Genomic DNA, 22,910 nt, shown 5'->3' on the forward strand with positions numbered 1-22,910 from the left:
AATAATTAGGAAGATGAAGAAAAACAAATATTGGCAATGATGATATGACCACACAAACCTTGAATACAGTCTCTTTTCAGGTCCAGCCGTTCAAGTAATGGAATGAGGTAGGCTCCACTTTTACCTGTTCCGTTTTTGGCTCTGGCCAATATATCTCTGCCAGACAATGCAATAGGAATACTTTCCTCCTGAGAATCAGAAATCATATCAAATTAAAAATTGAAAACATTTTTTTCCCTGTTATTTCATGGGATATGGCTGTCACTGACAAGGCCAGCATCTGACACCTATGCCTAATTTTCTCAACTGAGTGACTCACTTAATCATTTCAGAGAGCAGTTAAGAGGCAACCACATTGTTATGGGTCTGGAATCACATGTAGGCCAGATCAGGGAAGGGCAGTAGGTTTCTTTCCCTGAAGGGCATTAGTGAACAAGATGGATTTTTACAACAATTGATGGTAGTTTCATGGTCACCATTCTGGAGTTCAGCATTCAATTCCAGAATTATTAATCAATTCAAATCACCAACTTCCGTGATTTGAATCGGTGTCCCCAGAGCATTAGCTTGAGCTTCTGGATCGACAATCCCACCATGCCACATTGCCCATTTATGGTACTTTGACAGAAAAGATCATACCAAACAAACTTATGAAGCTTACAAATAGGACAAATGTATTGGACACACTAACCCAGTTAACTACTTCCTTAGCAAAACCTTGCAAGATTCGGTTACGTATACTGCTGCAGAGAAGTGCATACACACCTGGATTGGAGATGGTTTCTCCCAGCCCATTTCAAAAATGCCCATTAGCAACTCGCGCTTCAAACAGTAATCTTCAAACTCATTTCCTTTTGTGGCCGTTACATCCTAAACAAAGAGATAGTAAGTGAAAAGTTAACACACTTTGCAGCAAACCCAGTAAATAGAAAACCAATGCACTTTGTCATTTATCATTTGTCTATGGCTAGAGTGCAGGTACCCTAATCAACCTATATTGATTAAGTTTACTATTTTTAAAAAATAAATATATTTTATTGAAATGTTTTTCCCGATTAAGTTTACTATTAAGCAAGCCAAACACAGGGTGGAGTGAAGGAGCAACACTTGAGGGACATGTCGAAAACAAAGAATGGAACTGCATCACTAAACAGTCCGCATAAAGTGCCCGGCACTGGAGGGGTTCTGGAGAGGAGTGGCAGGAGCAATATCTCAGGTGGTGAAAGTCCGGGTCAAGCCAAGCTGGGGACTAGCAATATTTGGAGTAGTGGACGAACCGGGAGTGCAGGAGGCGAAAGAGGCCGGCATTCTGGCCTTTGCATCCCTAGTAGCCCGGCGAAGGATCTGGCTAATGTGGAAGGAGGCAAAGCCCCCCAGCCTGGAGGCCTGGATAAATGATATGGCTGGGTTCATAAAGTTGGAGAGGATTAAGTTTGCCTTGAGAGGGTCTGCGCAGGGGTTCTACAGGCGGTGGCAACCGTTCCTAGACTATCTCGCGGAGCGTTAGAGGAAGGTCGGTCAGCAGCAACCTTGGGGGGGGGGGGGGACTGCCTGGGAGGGTGGATGAGCAAGAGATAACATGAAGGGTTGGGGAAACTGGCACGTACGGGTGAGGGCCAGTGTCCAAAGCTGTGTAAATATATCATTTTGCCATGTATGTATCTTGCTCTGCGCGATTTCTCGTTTTTTTCTGTTACGGGGGGGGGGGGTTATTGTTTGTAAGGGAGAAAAAGTGTGTTAAAAAACTTTAATAAATATATATATATTTTTAAAAACAGTCTGCATAAAGTTGCTAAAAGTAAATTTAAGTGCTTCAATGCAAACCATACATCCTACCCAGGTCTATCAAGTGAACACATTTTGCTACATACCATGCCACAACAAAGTACAATGCCAAAGTCACAGCCACAATCCTTACATTAGAACATAGAACAATACAGCGCAATACAGGCCCTTCGGCCCACGATGTTGCACCGAAACAAAAGCCATCTAACCTACACTATACCATTATCATCCATATAGGATTGAAAGCCACATTGAAAGCCTAATTTCCCACCAACAGTTGCTGCAGCCAAAGTGGACAAATTTACACCGGTTTTACAAAGGGAGTTTTAAAAGTTTCACTAAATTTGAAGTAAACCAATCCTTTGATTAAGTAGCTAACTCTTCATTTAAAACTCTTCCAGTATCAAGTTCTCCATCTTCTCAATTCTACTTACAGATTCAAGGTAAATGCTCTGTATTTGATGAGACCAAAAAAAAAAAATAGTACCATGCTGCTTGTAGCTTGCTGACATTAAGACAGTTATTTGTCCCCAGTTAGTTAGTAAAGATAAAGCATTAGCATAGCAACATGATGTAATCCTGATCAAAACTGGTTAACTAATAGCAATAAAAACTGCAAGCAGGTGAAACTGGGCCACATTGTGTACAGAGGATAACCAATATATATTTAAAAAAGCAACAAGTCAAATTTCATCACCTTGTTGAACATAACTGGTCTGGAGCCCAAACATGGAGAGATAACATATCTTTGCCAGGACCAAATTCTTAATTTTGGGAGCAGCGAATTGAGAAATTATAAAACATGCTCTAACATTAGGAGGTCTATATACTTCATAATATTTGGTTGGGAAAGGGACGACAAATGCAGTATCTTGAAAATAAGCCCCAATCACGATATGCTGGCTAACACTGCAATGCTCAACACAATTTCGGAGACGGCAAAACACAATTCTACTTCAAATAATTTCAAGCAGAGACCATAATGAATACCACGGATGGAATACAAAAATGTTTCTTACCGAAGTTTTCATCCTCCTGTCTTTTGGAGGTAATTTTAAACTTTTCTTCCAGTCATCACCTGGTCTAGAGAATGATAGATAGAGATTATGTAAATATTTATTCATTGCAATAGAAGTACAGTTGAAAGGAAAGATATAATAGTCAAATTTAATCTATAAATTGGATAAAGATCAGATCCGTCAACAAAGAGTTGCTGCTGCATCGGATAAAGCTCCAAACCTTATTGCAAACTTGAAACAACGTCAACACAACTGGGCATGCTGAATTTCAAATCTGATGCAACTGTAAATTAAGTTCCTTTTAACATAATAAACTATTTCCTCAAAAACTCAAATTATGTAACTTTTAAAAAGAACATCCATTAAATAAATTTCAAAATCTTAATATTCAGAACTGAAGCATCTGGGCCGAGGGGAGGCAGTGGTGTAATGACATTGTCACTGGACTAGTAATCCAGAGTAATGCTCTGGGGACCCAGGTTCAAATCCCACCACAGCAGATGGTTCAACTTGAATGCCATAAAAAAAATCTGGAATTAAAAGTCTAATGATGATCACGAAACCATTGTCGATTGTCGTAAAAACCCATCAGGTTCACTAATGTCCTTTAGGGAAGAAAATCTGCCATCCTTACCTGGTCTGGCCTATGTGACACCAGTAATTTGATTGACACTTAAATGCCCACTGAAATGGTCTAGTAAGCCACTCAGTTCAAGGGCACTAAGGACTGGGCAACAAATGCTGGTCTAGCCAGCGAAGCCCACATCCCCTGAATGAATAAAAACATTTGTAAATACAAAAATATGTTAATTTGTTTAAAATAAATTTAAAGTACTCAATTATTTTTTGCAATTAAGGGGCAATTTAGCATGGCCAATCCACCTAGCATGTGCATCTTTTGGGTTGTGGGGGTGAGATCCACGCAGACATGGCAAGAACGTGCAAACTCCTCACGGACAGTGACCCAGAGCCAGGATAAAACCCAGGTCCTCAGCGCTGTGAGGACCCAGGTGCCACCCCTACCATATGTTCATTTTTAAGGCACTTGGATTGGACCTTTATTATTCAGTTGTATTGAAACAATCTGTAAAACGTATAGTATACTTGTAAAAATGCTAAAGGCTCTGCATAGAAATCATGCTATTTGCACCATGGAGGTGTGCCATGCAAAAGTTCCATAACAGACAGTAGCACAAGTTTTGGTATCGGAGGTTATGTTTGAAACGAAGTTGGAAGTCAGTGAGTAACTGAACAAACTGACGTGGCACTGAGCTATAAAGAACAGTTTGAATTTTGCTGTGCAGTGATATTTGTCTTCAGCAAATTCTCTCTTTTTTGGGAAGTCAGACAAAAAGAATACTCTGGTCTGGAGATATAATGTCGGCTACAGGCACCAATGGAACTGTACTGCTGTAGATATAATACATTAATACCTTTAGGCTTGGTGTGAGGGAGGTGAGGAATAAAAATTACAGCAGTAATTCTTTCATATATCCTTGCATACTTCAAAATTATGAAATGAGGAAGAATAGTAGGTTCTACAAACTAGTTCCCAGATCACCAACACAGAATGCAGTTGGTTAAAACACAGCCCAAACTGCGATTATGCAAATTAATGGGCAGAAAATTTGTAATAGTTCCAAAATAATTACGTGAAAGACATTTATGCAACCTTTGCCATTGTAATCCAAATTCCTGAACTTACTTCAGAAACTGCAGACATGTAACCTCAGGACCTGTTTGAATATGGGCTCAGGAATCACTTATCTTACCTCAAATGCTTGATGGAGAAGGGCGTCAAAATTGAATAAATCATCAATGGGAACTGGATTTCTACCATCCGATTAGCAGCAGAAATGTTTCATGGGACTAGACGTTTCAACATCGAAACAGACCCCAAAGCCTGTACTTAGGTTCCCAATTAGAAGCAGCATTTAATTTCCTGACTCATTTCCTCCAATATTTTTTCTTCCAAGTTTATCTATAAATTCCTTGTTGCAACTAAATCAGTTAAGCATTTCATATTGGATTGGATTTGTTTATTGTCACGTGTACCGAGCGAGGTACAGTGAAAAGTATTTTTCTGCGAGCAGCTCAACAGATCATTAAGCACGAGAAGAAAAGGGAATAAAAGAAAATACATAATAGGGCAACACAACATACACAATATAACTACATAAGCACTGGCATCGGATGAAGCATACAGGGTGTAGTGTTAATGAAATCAGTCCATAAGAGGGTCATTTAGGAGTCTGGTCCAAATAACCGCTCGAAAAAAAAATCTTTCCTCCCTAATGCATTTCTAGCAAAGGTAGTGAATTTAAGTTTGTTTGATTCTAATCAAGGGAAATATTTATGCATTAAACCACACAACAAAAGCTGTTTGGCAGGGCAAAGGGCTGTAACAGGCCACACAATTACAGCCGGATTCTTGAAGATTTTTCACACCTGAAAACTTCAGGAGGATACAGCCATATTTCTCCTCCCTCCTTATTCATGCATTTATTTAGATGGAAACCTCTACTGCAAGTAGCAATCAAACTGAATGATTATGAAAACATGGTTCACACATTCAGCAGCTCGATGCTTGGACTAGTTCCAATGAATGATGCAATATGAATGAGGGAGAGAATATAGACAATGGGAATCATAGGCATGGTCGTTTGGTATTGATCATTAGAATACTGATGACAATATGATTTTATGATCATCAAGAGAGATCGATAATTTAGGAAATCCCAGCATTGTTTTGGAGGCCACGCTTCACCAATCTGAGCGAGTTCTGAGAAAGTGGCAAATTACAGGATTTTGTCAGCTACCTGCACCTAATATCCAGAAAACTTTGATCAAATGCCACAGACAGTGGTTGAGCAAAATTGCATTAGATAGGAATGGCAGTTAGGTATTAACTTTGATGAATAAATAGCCTAAATCTTTTTGGCAATCACAACACGAGGGATTTATATTCCGGGGTTGTTTGTGTGTTTTGGGGACAGAGACTGGTTGAAGGATTAGTTTCTGGCATTCCTGGGGTTCAAAGACAGGCTGTGCATGCTCAGTTTCTGGCTGTTGAGAGGTGCAGGGATTTGGCGGTGTCCCTGCGTGGAGACGTGGTGCGAAACAACAACCATGGGACAAGGGTAGTGATGTGATAAATGAGCTCACGTAACAAAGGTTAGTCAGGGGTTGAAGAGACGGCAGCGGAAATGTTGTCGTTAGCTCACTGTGCAACAGGGACTGAGAGAAGCCCATCGGGAACTGAAGAAGCAGCAAAACATTGCTAGCTCATCGTAGCCTGTGGAGAGTTATGGCGAAGGGAATCCAGAAGCAGGTCTGGCAGCAGGGAGGTTGAGGAGCTGGGGCTCTGCCTATGTTTAGATGCTGGATAGAAGCCTGGCCAACACAAGCCTGGGATGCAGTCATAAGACGACCAAGGCAGCTGGATTTGAAATCAGAACTGAGAGCAATCTGGAATATTGTGCCTTTTGGTGAGGTTTATACTCCTGGAACTTGCGTTAAGTACAACAGTCAGCTGGAGATCTTACTGGCTCTTTGAAGGAGAGGAACTGAAATCCCTCATGAGAAATACAGTTTAGTAGATTTTGAGGGCTCACAGTTATCACTGACATCTAGGTGAAATCTGACTTGGTGCTGTCACCATTTAATGTGCAGTTTTGAGGCGTGTTCAACCACAGTTTGCCTGTTAATTCATATTAGAGTAGAAAACTGTTTGTTCTGCAGAAGGTTGGACTCGATATTAACTCTGCCGAGATACTGCCAGACTTGCTGAGTTTTCCCAGCACTTGCTTTTTTATTTCAGGTCCATGGCATCGGAGTATTGCTTTTATACAAGAAATAGTACTGGCTTTTTGCTGACTCTTAATTAACAATTCTGGTTTTTTTTTTTAAAACAGTGGAATTTTATGATCTTATTCTTCGTAAATACCCAAGGTTTAAAATTTACTCTGTGCGAACAAAATAATTACCTGTCCTTAACCAGATCCTAACAAAATTGCAGGCCTTGCCCAAGATTTTAACAACAGCCAGGTCACAAATGGGAGTTCTTTCTAGTGCCCACTAACATTTATATAGATCAAGAGAGAAATCAACAGAAAGGATGGGAAATTTATAGGCAATAAATTATTAAAGATGTCCAATGTTCAACAATGCCACTTTTGAACAATAGGTCTTTCTATATTCTCTTCAAGGTCCCAGTGGCACATTCAGTGCCGTTACAAAAATATAGTAGAACTGAGGCCCTGAATAGGGTACAGAGGAGGGGGAACCGAAATATTAATCAGGTTTAGTGTTCATCAGGATAGCATCAAGGAACTATGTATATTTATCATCATAGAAACGTAAGCATATAAACTGAAGGACTAAATTATATTCTGGTCACTGGAGATGGATTGGAATGGTAGGACTGCGGGCATGTTTATAAAATACTTGGGGGGGGGGGGACGGGCCAGATTCGGTGCAGCAGGAAGGCGGGTCAGATTTGGTGCAGCAGAAGATTGGCATTTAATGCCACTCAAGTGCTGCAAAGTGTGCCATCTTTCAGATGAGATATCAAACAGAGGTCTCGTCTCAGGTGGCTGTAAAGGATCCCAGGGCATTATTTCAACAAGGAGCAGGGGAGTTCTCCTTGGCATCCTAGCCATTATTTATCCCTCACCAAAATAGATCAGATCATTATTTCATTAATGTTTGTGGGACCATGCTGTGGACAAATTAGATGCCATGTTTCTCTAGATTATCATGTGGAGATGCCGGCGTTGGACTGGGGTGAGCACAGAAAGAAGTCTTACAACACCAGGTTAATGTCCAACAGGTTTGTTTCAATGTCACTAGCTTTCGGAGCGCTGCTCCTTCCTCAGGTGAATGAAGAGGTATGTCCCAGAAACATATATATCGACAGATTCAAAGATGCCAGACAATGCTTGGAATGCGAGCATTAGCAGGTGATTAAATCTTTACAGATCCAGAGATGGGGTAACCCCAGGTTAAAGAGGTGTGAATTGTATCAAGCCAGGACAGCTGGTAGGATTTCGCAGGCCAGATGGCGGGGGATGAATGTAATGCGACATGAATCCCAGGTCCTGGTTGAGGCCGTACTCATGTGTGCGGAACTTGGCTATAAGCTTCTGCTCAGCGATTCTGCGTTGTCTCTAGATTATACTAGTAATTACATTTCAAGGAAGCACTTTTTTTAAAATTTAAATTACCCAATTCTTTTTTTTTCCCCCAATGAAGGGGCAATTTAGCGTGGCCAGTTCACCCACCCTGCACATCTTTGGGTTGTGGGGGTGAGACCCACGCAGACATGGGGAGAATGTGCAAACTCCACATGGACAGTGCCCTGGGGCCAGAATCGAACCCTGGTCCTCAGCGTCCTCAGGCAGTAGTGCTAACCACTGCAACACCATGCCACCCCCATTTCAAGGAAGTACATCCCAAGATCAATAGACATGTCTTTCACATTTGGTTCCAAAGCAGACATCCCAAAATGCAGTAAATCAGTAGCCCAGTTCCAGATGAAAATTAAGATGTTAAATTAAAAACAGAATTGGCAACGTTATTTCACAAATCAGAACACAACAGTTTAATAAATACTTACTTAATAGTACTGCTGGTTGTATGTGCTTGCTGCTGAGTGCCATTAAGTGTGCTGGCATTCTTTAGCTGCTGTAGCTGTTGGTTGGTCTGCGAGACTTGTGGTGACGGCACCCCTCCCGGGCCTGCACTGGGTTTCAGCGGGCCTCTCAACTGCCCATTCGGAGTAGGCAAACCCATAATAATGGGATTTTCCGTCCTGGCTGTGGTCATTGTGTTTATATATGTATATATGCAGTTTCAGTTTACAGCCCAAGGTTCATACAGAAACTGTAATAGTTTAAACCTCTTCAAATGAAGAGATAATAAAGTCTGCTCAATATATACGAGTCCTCTGTTGCAATCAAGGCAAGCACTCGTACAAGTCTTTTAAAAAGTCAAGCAGTCACTTGCACTGATGCTTATTAGACAATACTTTTCACATAAATCCTTTTCCATAAAGGTCTTGTGCGTATTCACTTCCACCTGTAATACAATAAACACAATTAATGCTAGTCCTGAAACCTACTTCACTGGAAATGTGGTCTTCCCATTCTCTTTGACAACCAAAGGTTCACACGAGTGACTGCTGTGTAAATTCAAGATTGCTTTTAACCTAGGAAGATCATGACTACAGTTGCAAGGTTCAACATCCCCAATATAAAAGGAGGTGGTGGTGTGCTGGTATTTTCACTTAACACTAGTAATCCAGAGACCCAGGGTAATGCTCTGGGGACCTGGGTTTGTAGCCCACCGTAGAAAACGGTGAAATCTGGAATGAAAAGTCTAATGATTAATATGAAATCATTGTCGTAAAAAAACCATCTGGTTCACTAATGTCCTTTAGTGAAGGAAATCTGCTGTCCTCACATGGCCTGGCCTACATAGAACATTACAGCGCAGTACAAGCCCTTTGGCCCTCGATGTTGCGCCGACCTGTGAAACCACTCTAAAGCCCATCTACACTATTCCCTTATCGTCCATATGTCTATCCAATGACCATTTGAATGCCCTTAGTGTTGGCGAGTCCACTACTGTTGCAGGCAGGGCATTCCACGCCCTTACTACTCTCCGAGTAAAGAATCTACCTCTGACATCTGTCTTATATCTATCTCCCCTCAATTTAAAGCTATATCCCCTCGTGCTAGACATCACCATCCGAGGAAAAAGGCTCTCACTGTCCACCCTATCCAATCCTCTGATCATCTTGTATGCCTCAATTAAGTCACCTCTTAACCTTCTTCTCTCTAACGAAAACAGCCTCAAGTCCGTCAGCCTTTTCTCATAAGATCTTCCCTCCATACCAGGCAACATTCTGGTAAATCTCCTCTGCACCCTTTCCAATGCTTCCACATCCTTCCTATAATGCGGCGACCAGAATTGCACGCAATACTCCCAAATGCGGCCGCACCAGAGTTTTGTACAGCTGCAACATGACCTCATGGCTCCGAAACTCAATCCTTCTACCAATAAAAGCTAACACACCGTACGACTTCTTAACAACCCTCTCAATCTGGGTAGCAACTTTCAGGCATCTATGTACATGGACACCGAGATCTCTCTGCTCATCCACACTGCCAAGAATCTTACCATTAGCCCAGTACTCTGTCTTCCTGTTATTCCTTCCAAAATGAATCACCTCACACTTTTCTCCATTAAACACCTCTCAGCCCAGCGCTGCAGCTCATCTATGTCCCTCTGTAACTTGTAACATCCTTCCGCACTGTCCACAACTCCACCGACTTTAGTGTAATCTGCAAATTTACTCACCATCCGTCTACGCCCTCCTCCAGGTCATTTATAAAAATTGCAAACAGCAGTGGACCCAAAACAGATCCTTGTGGTACACCACTTGTAACTGGACTCCAATCTGAACATTTCCCATCAACCACCACCCTTTGTCTTCTTCCAGCTCGCCAATTTCTGATCCAAACTGCTAAATCACCCTGAATCCCATGCCTCTGTATTTTCTGCAGTAGCCTACTGTGGGGAACCTTATCAAATGCTTTACTGAAATCCATATATACCACATCAACTGCTTTACCTCATCCACCTGTTTGGTCACCTTCTCAAAGAACTCAATAGGGTTTGTGATGCACGACCTACCCTTCACAAAACCGTGTTGACTATCTCTAATCAAATTATTCCTTTCCAGATGATTATACATCCCATCTCTTATAAACCTTTCCAAGATTTTGCCCACAACAGAAGTAAGGCTCACCGGTCTATAGTTACCGGGGTTGTCTCTACTCTCCTTCTTGAACAAGGGGACAACATTTGCTATCCTCCAGTCTTCTGGCACTATTCCTGTAGACAAAGATGACTTAAAGATCAAAGCCAAAGACTCAGCAATCTCCTCCCGAGCTTCCCAGAGAATCCTAGGATAAATCCCATCTGGCCCAGGGGACTTATCTATTTTCACATTTTCCAGAATTGCTAACATCTCCTCCTTATGAACCTCACGCCCTTCTAGTCTAGTAGCCTGAATCTCAGTATTCTCCTACAACATTATCTTTTTCCTGTGTGAATACTGATGAAAAATATTCATTTAGCACCTCTCCTATCTCCTCAGACTCCAAGCACAGCATCCCGCTACTGTCCTTGACTGGCCCTACTCTTACCCTAGTCATTCTTTTATTCCTGACATCTATAGAAAGCTTTCGGGTTATCCTTGATCCTACCTGCCAAAGACTTCTCATGTCCCCTCCTGGCTCTTCTTAGTCCTTCCTAGCTAACTTGTAACTCTCGAGCACCCTAACTGAACCTTCATGTCTCATCTTTACATAAGCCTCCTTCTTCCTCTTGACAAGTGTTTTGACTGCTTTAGTAAACCACGGTTCCCTTGCTCGACCACTTCCTCCCTGCCTGACAGGTACATACTTATCAAGGACACGCAGTAGCTGTTCCTTGAACAAGCTCCACATTTCCATTGTGCTCATCTCCTGCAATTTTCCTCTCCATCCGATGCATCCCAAGTCATGCCTCATCACATATTGCCTTTCCCCCCCAGATATAACTCTTGCCCTGTGGTATATACCTATCCCTGAGAGACCCTGGCGCTGTGAAGCAACAGTGCTAACCAATGGCAGCACGGTGGCGCAGTGGTTAGCATTGCTGCCTCACGGCGGCGAGATCCCAGGTTCGATCCCAGCTCTAGGTCACTGTCCGTGTGGAGTTTGCACATTCTCCCTGTTTGCGCTTGGGTCTCACTCCCACAGCCAAAAGATGTGCAGGGTGGGTGAACTGGCCACGCTAAGTTGCCTCTTAATTGGAAAAAATGATTTTATTTTTTAAAACAGTGCAAACCACGGTGCTACCCTGCCACCCATAGAGGCTACTGATCAGCTGCCTCTGCCATTCCACTTTCTTCCCCAGTCCACATGGTCCCCCCACCACCCCAGCCTTGCACTGTTCACTAATTTCTCAATCATCCCTCAGGTCCATTCTTCAGCTCATCTCATCCATGAGATCCAGCTCCTGCTCCCCTGACCCTATACCCCTAAACTGCAGACCACCCAAATTCTCCCAGGTCCTTCAAATTTGTCATAATTCGCCTCCTCAAAGACTGACCCTTGAACTACCTGGTTAATTTCAGTTGTAACAGTGGTGCAGTGGTTAGCACTGCTGCCTATGACACGGAGGACCCGGGTTCGATCCCGGCCCCGGGTCACTGTCTGTGTGGAGTTTGCACATTCTCATGTGCAGGTTATGTGATTTGGCCACACTGAATTGCCCCTTAATTGGAAAAAAATAATTGGGTACTCTAAATGTATTTTTTTACGTTTCAGTTGTAACTAATGAGTCACCTACAAAGCTTCCTATTCCCCCTCCTGCACTGTTACCTCTGGTGTTCCGAAAGGATCTACCCTTGAACATCTACACACCATCCCTCACAACATCATCTGAAAAGAATTTCAAGTTTCCACATGCAAGCTGATGTAGCTGTACCTCACCACCACCTCTCTCAACTCCTCTAATACATCAAAATTATCAGACTGCTCAGCCAACATCTAGTACTGAGGAGGAAAATTTCCAACTAAAAAATATTGTCAAAGCTACTGCCTTTTGCACAGTGGTTGGCACTGTTGCCTCATGGCACCAAAGACCCGGGTTCGATCCCGGCCCCGGGTCACTGTCCGAGTGGAGTTTGCACATTTGCCTCGCCCCCACAATCCAAAGATGTGCAGGGTAGGTGGATTGGCCAAGCTAAAATTGCCTCTTAATTGGAAAAACAAAAATTGCCTTTTGACTACACAAAAAACCATTCCCTTCTCGCTGGCAACTGTCTTGAGGTTGAACCAGACGTTTCTCGAAGACAACTAATTCCCATCTTCAGAAGATTACCCAACTCCACCCCTTCCTGCTGAAGCTCTCATCCATTGAACCCTTTCATTAGCTTTCATAGAATCCTTACAGTGCAGAAGGCCATTAGTCCATTGTGTTAGCACCAATTCTTCGAAAGAGCACCCCCACCTTGGCCGCTTCCCTCCACCCTATCCCCGCAACCTAATCTGCACATCCCTGGACACTATGGGGCAATGTACCATCATGGCCAATCCATCTAACCTGCACATCTTTGACTGTGGGAGGAAATCAGAGTACCCGGAGGAAACCAATGCAAGCACAGAGAGAATGCACAAATTCCACAGTCACCCACGGCGGGAATCCAACACGGGTCCCTACAGCAGAGGCAGCAGTGCTAACCACTGTGCCACCGTGCTGCCCTTTGTTACCTCAAAACTTACACACTCCTGTCTGGCCTCCCAAATTGTACCCTTGCTAAACTAGAGACCATCCAAGTGCCTGCTGCCTGTTGCGTTCTAACTGCCACCAAGTCCCACTGTTTCACCCGAACTTCCTGACTTATATTGAATCCCAATAACACACGAATTTAAAGAATTTTGAAGTGCCCATCACAGGGTTAATCCTCCACGTCCTCTGCATCTCTAATCCCCTCCAGTCCTCATATCTGTTCTTCTCAAATTCTGGCCTCAAGCAATTAATTTTTAATCACTCCACCACTTCTGACTGTACCTTCAGAGGTCATGGTCCAAGAACTAGACAGCTCTTTCCTTCTTTAAAACCTATCTCTGATCATTTATCCGAATATCTCCTTATGTGGCTTGGTCTCAAACCTTGTCTGATAATGCTCCTCCTATGAAATATCTTGGGACATTTTATTACATAAAATTTTTTCTTTTTTCTTTTAGTGTATCCAATTAATTTTTTCCAATTAAGGGGCAATTTAGTGTGGCCAATCCACCTACCCTGCACATCTTTGGGTTGTGGGGGCGAAACCCATGCAAACACGGGGAGAATGTGCAAACTCCACACGGACAGTGACCCAGAGCCGGGACCGAACCTGGGACCTCGGCGCCATGAGGCAACTGTGCTACCCACTAACACCACCGTGCTGCCCTGGGACATTTTATTACATTAAAGATATTATATTTACACAAATCATAATGTGTCTACAGCAGTCAGGACAGAAGCCAAGAAAATGATCTGTTGACCACATCTCATTTTCCATTGGTCTCTTGGATTCAACTTTAGTGCAGCCCACCTTTGGGAACAGGAAATCAGGGAAATACATGTTCTCATTCTTAAAAATGATTACATTGCAAATGACAAGATATCAAAAATGTATTGTTTTCAGCCAAGTGGCTAATGTTTGCCTCTTGCAACAGGACTGATATACCACGGTGATCACCCCACACCACCATTTCTGGTAGTTTTTCTAGAGTGCAGAAAAATTAAAATAAACCAAATAATTAACAGCATTTACCAAAAATACATTTAAGGGAATGGAACCATGTTAATTTAAAGTCTCTGCTTTCTCACAAATCAAGTGAAAGCTGGGCTATAATTGCAACGCCACTTAAAATAACAAGGCAAGGAATTTACTTGGGCTCTACATACAGAATTTTCCAATGTCAAATGACAATCAGTTGTTAAAATCTCCCATGATTTCAAAGCTGAACAAGACCCCATTACTGACAGCTGGCCCAGGCACATGTCAAAACTGTTGAGAAAGGAAATCTGTCATTTCATTTAGAATATAATCTTAAGGGATTTTCATTGATTTTCCTAACTCAGAAGGGAGACTGTACAAGACATAGCTCAACAATTCTGGCTAGCTTGGTTTAGAATACAAATATTTGAAGTATTTGGTCCAAGCATCAACTTTTTTTTTTAAATTTAGAGTACCCAATTCATTTTTCCCAATTAAGGGGCAATTTAGCGTGGCCAATCCACCTACCCTGTACATCTTTGGGTTGTGGGGGCGAAACCCACGCAAACACGGGGAGAATGTGCAAACTCCACACGGACAGTGACCCAGAGCCGGGATCGAACCTGGGAGCTCGGCACCGTGAGGCCGCAGTGCTAACCCACTGTGCCACAGCGCTGCCCTCCAAGCATCAACTTTACAACCGTAGAGTCAATATATTTTAGTTTTGTAATGAAATAAGACAAAAAATTAAACTTTAACAAAGTTAAGGTCTGAAGTCTAAAATTAACTTATTTCTACTGCAGTTAAATGGTAGACAAGAGGAGAAAATGACCAATAGGAATGTATAAAATCAGGCTGGAAAATAGATATGTTGCTGGGAATAGGGTCACAAAGTTTTACGCCTTGCTTATAAATACAGAACTATTTGTTGCAGTGTAGTAATTCTAATTTCATGATCCTTCTCACAGCACCATTAGACTCAGCCATGGAACACAGACCTCCGAAGAATGAATTCCTGATAAGCAGATGGATTCAAATCACCAACTGATTTGAATGGTCAATAAAAAAAAATGCGCCTTCAAAGAATTTTTAGTAATTCGCTGTATTCAAATGGAAAAGGTTTTTTTTTTTTTAAACAGATGCATGAATTGGCAAAGGAAAATATAGAATCATAGAATAACAGCACAGGTGGTCATATGTATGGCCCACTGTTCTGTGCTAGCTCCTGGTAATAGTTACTCTATTAATCCCACTGCCATGCCCTTTTCCCAAAGATATTATTCTCCCTTCAAGTATTCAATTTTTCTTGCAAGCGGTTACTGATTCTTCTTTCCCTTTCAGGCAGTGTATTTCAGATCATAATAACTCATGTAAAATAAATTCCTCATGTTGTTTCTGGTTCATTTGCCAATCACCTTAAAGATGAGTCATCTGGTTACATAGATTACATAGAACATACAGTGCAGAAGGAGGCCATTCGGCCCATCGAGTCTGCACCGACCCACATTAATCCCTCACTTCCACCTTATCCCCGCAACCCAATAACCCCTCCCAACCCTTATGGACACTACGGGTAATTTAGCATGGCCAATCCACCTAACCTGCACGTCTTTGGACTGTGGGAGGAAACCGGAGCACCCGGAGGAAACCCACGCGGACACGGGGAGAACGTGCAAACTCCGCACAGACAGTGACCCAGCGGGGAATCGAACCTGGGACCCTGGCGCTGTGAAGCCACAGTGCTAATCACTTGTGCTACCGTGCTGTTACCAAACGTGTCATCACTGGAAACCATTTATTCTTGCTCTTATCAAAGTCTTTCATTATTCTGAACACCTCTTAAAATCTTCCCTTAATATTCTCTGCTCTAAATATCCTGTCTTGCCACATAACTGAATTCCCTCAACCCTGGCACCACTCCAGTAAACGCTTCTGCGCCAAGACCTTGGCTGTGTATTGTTCCATCATAGTGATCAGACAGTTGTCACCTGTATCTCAGTCTAAGAAACATCTCCATCTATCATCTGTGACTTTTAAGTCGCACATGTCTGGATAACAAAGGTTGATTGGTTACATCTCTATTTCTTTTCCGAATACCCATTGTGACTAAACTGACCGATCATTAGAAATGTGCAACTGACTTACGTAACACTTGCGCTTTTTAAAAATCATTGAAACTTGCCCTTCCAATGCAAAAGGAAACAAACTACCAGAAGGGCAAACTTGTCCACACAGCCCAGAGCTTTGCCCAGAGTGTGCAAATTTCCAATGCTTTGCCACGCAGGCTGAATTGCCAACGGCATTTAACACTTTAATCTCCAGTTTATAATATGCTCAAGAATTTTAACACTGAGCATTCTCTTTCAAATTGCACACAGCATCAAGCCTAAGCAATATCTGAAGAGTGCTCACACCACTGTATTCATATTGGGACCAGCTTCAGCAATGTGGCTACTTCTGCATCACTACTATCAAGTGCTTTTTTTCTTCACAATACAATGACAAAAACACAGTATAACTGTACTGTTAAGCCTTAACGAGCGATGCAATCATTATGAAGGAAGACTTAGATCAAAATGGATCAAGATGAACCTAGCTGCGAGATTTAAGAAAAAGGATCTTTCACATCTCCTTTTAAGTACACTTTTGTCTTTTATAGGTGGGTTAACTGAGGAAGAGCATATTTAAGGACCGAGACTAAGGTCATGGGTTACTGGGCAGAAGTGATGCCTGAGCAGACACAATGGGCCAAATTGCCTCCTGCTGCACTGTAACAATTCTGTCTGTCTTGGACAACATAGAGCAAGCACCTCAAAGCACTAGAGAAGTATCACGAGTGGATCCTTAGTAAGATCCTCCTAACCAGACAGCAAGTCAGTCCAACAGCAGCATCCTCCCACAAGCCAACATCAAGGTGCTAATCATTAAAACCAGCTCCGCTGGGTGAGACACGAGATTTGTATACCTGACACCAAACACTCAAAGCAAATAGTCTACTCAGAACTTGGTTGCAGCAGGACGCTTCCAGACTGTGGAACGCGTTGGGATGCCATCCAAGCATCCCTGAATAGGTCAAACATCCCTGCTGACTCAGGGGAGATTATGGCTCGTGACTGACCATAATGGCGAAGGTTCATTCAGGAAGGCAGTGAACACAGCAAGAGACTTTGTCAGGAACAAACAGTGGCGTAGCTGAGGCAGAGAGCGCACAAACCTTCAAACACATATTCTAGCTAACTCTGCTAGAATATGTGTGGCAGAGACTGCAGATCATACACTGGATTTACCAGCCATCTCGAAATGCATCAAACCGGAAGCATCCCGACCTGGAACTGTTAAAATACTGGAACTCCCATCCCAACAGCACTATGGATGTACTTACACTACATGAACTACAGCTCACCATTACTGTCTCACGGGCAAATTAAGGGTGAGTGACAAATGCTTGCTGAGTTAGTGACTCCCAGATCTTGCAAACAAATAAACAAAATTCAGCCTCAAACCAAGAGACTAAGAAGAAGCGTAGAGATGCTGGGGCATTGTTGATGTATACTTGAGCAATGTGCCAAGGCTGCATGGATATAGATATCAGGAAAGAATGAAGAGGCTGGGTCTCTTTGAAGAGAAGGCAGAGGTCATTAAAATTACATAAAGGTTTTAATAAATGGGATAGAGAATGCTTCCACTTGTGGGGAAGATCGTAACTGGATAGTCACCAGGAAATCCAATTGGGAATTCAGAAGAATCATCTTTACCCAAAGAATGATGTGTATGCGGAACTCACCAGCACAGGGAGTGGTTGAAGCAAATAGCATAGATATTTTAAAAGAGAAGCTATACAAAAAGGGAATAGAGGTCTACAATGACTTACAGGGGGCATGATGGGAGGGGATTTGAACAGAGCATAAAACACCTACATGGATGGATTGGGCTGAATGGTCTGTTTCTATGCAGCATGTCCTGTGTACATTAACAAGAACTTGCAGACCATTTTGACAGCTTCCTGATATGCAAATTGCCTGCCCACGTAATATTATTGGTCCAAGTCACATTATTGGTTGCACAACTTAAGATCATAGAATCCCTACAGTGCAGGAGGCATTCGGCCCATTGAGTCAGCAGCGACCCTCAGAGAGCACCTTAGCCCCGTAAACCCACCTAACGTTTTGAACATGAAGGGCAATTTAACACGGCCAATCCACCTAACCTGCACACCTTTGGGCTGCTTGGACACAGGTTTTTAATCATTAAAACCTGTATATTGACATACACCATTTTTAAAAAGCTAATAACTCCCAATTAAGAGCAAAGCTAAGCAACTTATCTCAAACAGTTATATAGAATACAAAATATACATTTCTGCCTCCAATATCCTACAGTTTGAATTAAGCAGCTTAAATACAAGAGTACATTTCTTGCTGAAATTGACTATTCAAATTAAGCAACCTGAAATTAATAATCAGTACAATATTTTAACTACATATAAAACTGCCAAAATAGTGACCTCATGTAAAAGCAATTGGAGCAAAAAGATTATTTTTGAGTGATCTGCCTCAAACTCTTCCCCCACCCCCACCTTATAAATTAAGGCCTTATGCAAAGCAGGAAGGGAGAAATCAAAAAGACCAATGAACTAATTTTGTACCTAAACTCTGGATTTCACTCCACCTCACTTCTCCTTCTATGAGGCCCTCATTAAAACTTACTTCCTTTGGCCCAATCTTTTGGTCACCCCTCCTAATGTGGCCCAGGGGAGGGGGGGCACATTTTGCTTTTTAAAATCGAGGCACCCTGGGACGTTCAACCCTTGGCATTTCAACAGTGAATCACTCAATCCCCAGTCCACATCAAACAGCACAAATATCGACGACATTCAATCCATGCGTCAGGACGACCAACTTTGACAATGTGAAGTAAAGCACTGGAATACAATCTGATCACTTCCTTTAAAAGAGCCGAGGGAGAAACAGGCGGCAATGTCCTTCTAGCAGCCGCCGAGAGAGAGGCAGGAGCGCCAATGTGACCCGGTCACTATCCCAGTGTGGAAACCGACACCAGCACCGGGGAGCTGGAGCAAGACTCCCTAACCCACAAACTAACCCCCCTCTCACACACAAACTACCCCCCACCCCCACACAAACAAACCCAAACTACCCCCTCCAAACTACCCCCTCCCTCCCTCCAAACTACCCCCTCCCTCCCTCCAAACTACCCCCTCTTCCACCCCCCAAACTACCCCCTCCACCCCCCCAAACTACCCCTCCACCCCCCCCAAACTACCCCCTCCACCCCCCCCAAACTACCCCTCCACCCCCCCCAAATTACCCCCTCCTTCCCGCCCAAATCCACAAACTACCTCCTCCTCCCCGCCCAAATCCACAAACTACCCCCTTCCTCCCCCCAATCCACAAACAACCCCCTCCCCTCAATCCAAAAACAACCCCCTCCCCCAATCCAAAAATGACCCCCTCCCCCCAATCCAAAAACGACCCCCTCCCCCCAATCCAAAAACGACCCCCTCCCCCCCCAAATTACACCTCCCCAAATCCACAAACGACCCCCCAATCCACAAACTACCCCCTCCCCCCAATCCACAAACTACCCCCACCCCACACCAATGCACAAATTACCCCCTCCCCCCCAAATCCACAAACTACCCCCTCCTCCCCCCAAATCCACAAACTGCCCCCTCCTCCCCCCCAAATCCACAAACTACCCCCTCCTCCCCCCAAATCCACAAACTACCCCCCCCCCCCAAGTCCACAAACTACCCCCTCCCCTCCATCCACAAACTACCCCCTCCCCCACAATCCACAAACGACCCCCTCCCCCAATCCACCCTCCTCCCCCTCAAATCCACAATCTACCCCCCCAATCCACAAACTACCCTCCTCCCCCCAAATCCATAAACTACTCCTCCCCCCAAATCCACAAAGGGCCCCTCCCCCCCAAATCCACAAGCTACCCCCTCCCCCCCCAAATCCACAAGCTACCCCCCCAAATCCACAAGCTACACCCCCCAAATCCACAAGCTACTCCCTCCCCCCCCAAATCCACAAACTACCCCCTCCCCCCCCAAATCCACAAACTACCCCCTCCCCCCAAATCCACAAACTACCCCTCCCCCCAATCCACAAACAACCCCCTCCCCTCAATCCAAAAACGACCCCCTCCCCCAATCCAAAAACGACCCCTCCCCCAATCCAAAAACGACCCCCCCCAAATCCACAAACAACCCCCCAATCCACAAACTACCCCCTCCTCCCCCCAAATCCACAATCTACCCCCCCAATCCACAAACTACCCTCCTCCCCCCCAAATCCACAAACTACCCCCTCCCCCCAATCCACAGACTACCCCCTTCCCCCATCCACAGACTACCCCCTCCCCCCCAAATCCACAAACTACCCCCTCCCCCCCAAATCCACAAACTACCCCCTCCCCCCAAATCCACAAACTACCTCCTCCCCCCCAATCCACAAACTGCCCCCTCTCCCCAATCCACAAACTACCCCCTCTCCCCAATCCACAAACTACCCCCTCTCCCCAATCCACAAACTACCCCCTCTCCCCAATCCACAAACTACCCCCTCTCCCCAATCCACAAACTACCCCCTCTCCCCAATCCACAAACTACCCCCTCTCCCCAATCCACAAACTACCCCCTCTCCCCAATCCACAAACTACCCCCTCTCCCCAATCCACACACTACCCCCTCCCCCCAATCCACAAACTACCCCCTTCCCCACACTACCCCCTCCCCCCAAATCCACAAACTACCCCCTCCCCCCAAAAAACCCTCTCCCCCACAATCCACAAACGACCCCCTCCCCCCAAACCCCTCCCCCAAATCCACAAACGACCCCCCAATCCACCCTCCTCCCCCCAAATCCACGAACGACCCCTCCCCCCAAATCCACAATCTACCCCCCAATCCACAAACTACCCCTCCCCCAATCCACAAACTACCCCCTTCCCCCATCCACAGACTACCCCCTCCCCCCCCAAATCCACAAACTACCCCCTTCCCCCATCCACAGACTACCCCCTCCCCCCCAAATCCACAAACTACCCCCCTCCCCCCAATCCACAAACTACCCCCTTCCCCCATCCACAAACTACCCCCTCCCCCCAAATCCACAAACTACCCTCCTCCCCCCCCAAATCCACAAACTACCCCTCCCCCAATCTACAAACTACCCCCTTCCCCCATCCACAGACTACCCCCTCCCCCCCCAAATCCACAAACTACCCCCTCCCCCCCAAATCCACAAACTACCCCCTCCCCCCAAATCCACAAACTACCCCCTTCCCCCATCCACAAACTACCCCCTCCCCCCAAATCCACAAACTACCCTCCTCCCCCCCAAATCCACAAACTACCCCTCCCCCAATCCACAAACTACCCCCTTCCCCCATCCACAGACTACCCCCTCCCCCCCCAAATCCACAAACTACCCCCTTCCCCCATCCACAGACTACCCCCTCCCCCCCAAATCCACAAACTACCCCCCTCCCCCCAAATCCACAAACTACCCCCTTCCCCCATCCACAAACTACCCCCTCCCCCCAAATCCACAAACTACCCCCTCCCCCCAATCCACAAACTACCCCCTCCCCCCAAATCCACAAACTACCCCCTCCCCCCAAATCCACAAACTACCCCCTCCCCCCAAATCCACAAACTACCCCCTCCCCCCAAATCCACAAACTACCCCCTCCCCCCAAATCCACAAACTACCCCCTCCCCCAAATCCACAAACGACCCCCCAATCCACCCTCCTCCCCCCAAATCCACAAACTCCCCCCTCCTCCGCCCCAAATCCAAACTCCCCCCTCCTCCCCCAAATCCACAAGCTACCCCCTCCCCCCAATAACGGGGGTCTCTCCTTCACAAAGTCCACTCAGGAAAACGCAGCCGGAGAGTAAACAACAAAATAAATAAAACAGCAGCGCCCGATTTTAAAATACCCGGGGGGGGGGGGGGGAGACACGGGACACCGGCGGCCCGGGGGGGGGGGGGGGGGGGGGGGACGACACCGTATAGGCCGAGGCTCGGAGTAATATTTACACCAACTCCCGCATCAAAAGTCCGCGGCCGCCTCCCCGACCCTCTGTCGCCCCGAACACAGAGAGACCCCCCCCCCCCCCAAAAAAAAAACAAACACAGCAGAGGAAAACGATTGTCCAACTCACTGGTCAGAAGTCAAACCCATCACAAATTAGGGGGGGGGCACAAAGCGGCTGCGCTGGGTGCCGGAGGGAGATTGAGGCCGCGGCTCGGGCCTTGCAGCAAAGCCGCGGTGGGGGGGGAGGGGGCTTCCTACGCAGCTGCATAAATAACAGACGCCCGGCCACCATTTCCCAAAAATACAGCCACCTCCCGGCCCCCGAGCCGCCGATAGCGCGTTGAAGGAGGAAAGATGGGTGAACCAACCCGCGATGGCGGCGATTTCTCTCCGATTCGCCTTATGTTTATTGGCTTGTTTTTTGTCTGCCCGATTCCAATATGGCGTCTCTCCTCCCCTCCCCCCCGGCCCAACGTCACCGGCCGAGCCCCCCCCCGCCGCCACTTTACAACCTCTCTCCCCCCCAAAAAAAACATACCAGTTACCTCACAAAACTCCACAAATCCACCATAAACTGTCCAAATCCGTCGTCGGATGAAGGATTTGATTTAGGTTTATAGACAGGAGGGGAAATGGGCTTGTCACGTGACCCCGCCCCCCCGGGACTCTGCTCTGACTCTAATTCCTCAAAGCTTTTCTCTCCTGGCTCTGCCT

General features: G+C 45.2%; 1 protein-coding gene across 1 annotated transcript in view; it reads right to left on the reverse strand.

The window, feature by feature from the left end:
• ddx6 (DEAD (Asp-Glu-Ala-Asp) box helicase 6) overlaps positions 1–22,666 on the reverse strand; it is a 73,922-nt gene extending 51,256 nt beyond the window's left edge. The window contains exons 1-5 of the mRNA XM_072486375.1: positions 22,565–22,666; positions 8,422–8,882; positions 2,805–2,868; positions 766–870; positions 59–188 (exon numbers count right to left, since the gene is read on the reverse strand). Of these exons, the coding sequence (XP_072342476.1) occupies positions 59–188; positions 766–870; positions 2,805–2,868; positions 8,422–8,630 (508 nt within the window). The 5' untranslated portion in view covers positions 8,631–8,882; positions 22,565–22,666. The remainder of the gene's footprint in view (positions 1–58; positions 189–765; positions 871–2,804; positions 2,869–8,421; positions 8,883–22,564) is intronic.
• Between the last annotated feature and the right edge of the window lie 244 nt (positions 22,667–22,910).

Source organism: Scyliorhinus torazame, chromosome 21, assembly GCF_047496885.1.
Source record: "Scyliorhinus torazame isolate Kashiwa2021f chromosome 21, sScyTor2.1, whole genome shotgun sequence".
Taxonomy (NCBI): Eukaryota; Metazoa; Chordata; class Chondrichthyes; order Carcharhiniformes; family Scyliorhinidae; genus Scyliorhinus; species Scyliorhinus torazame.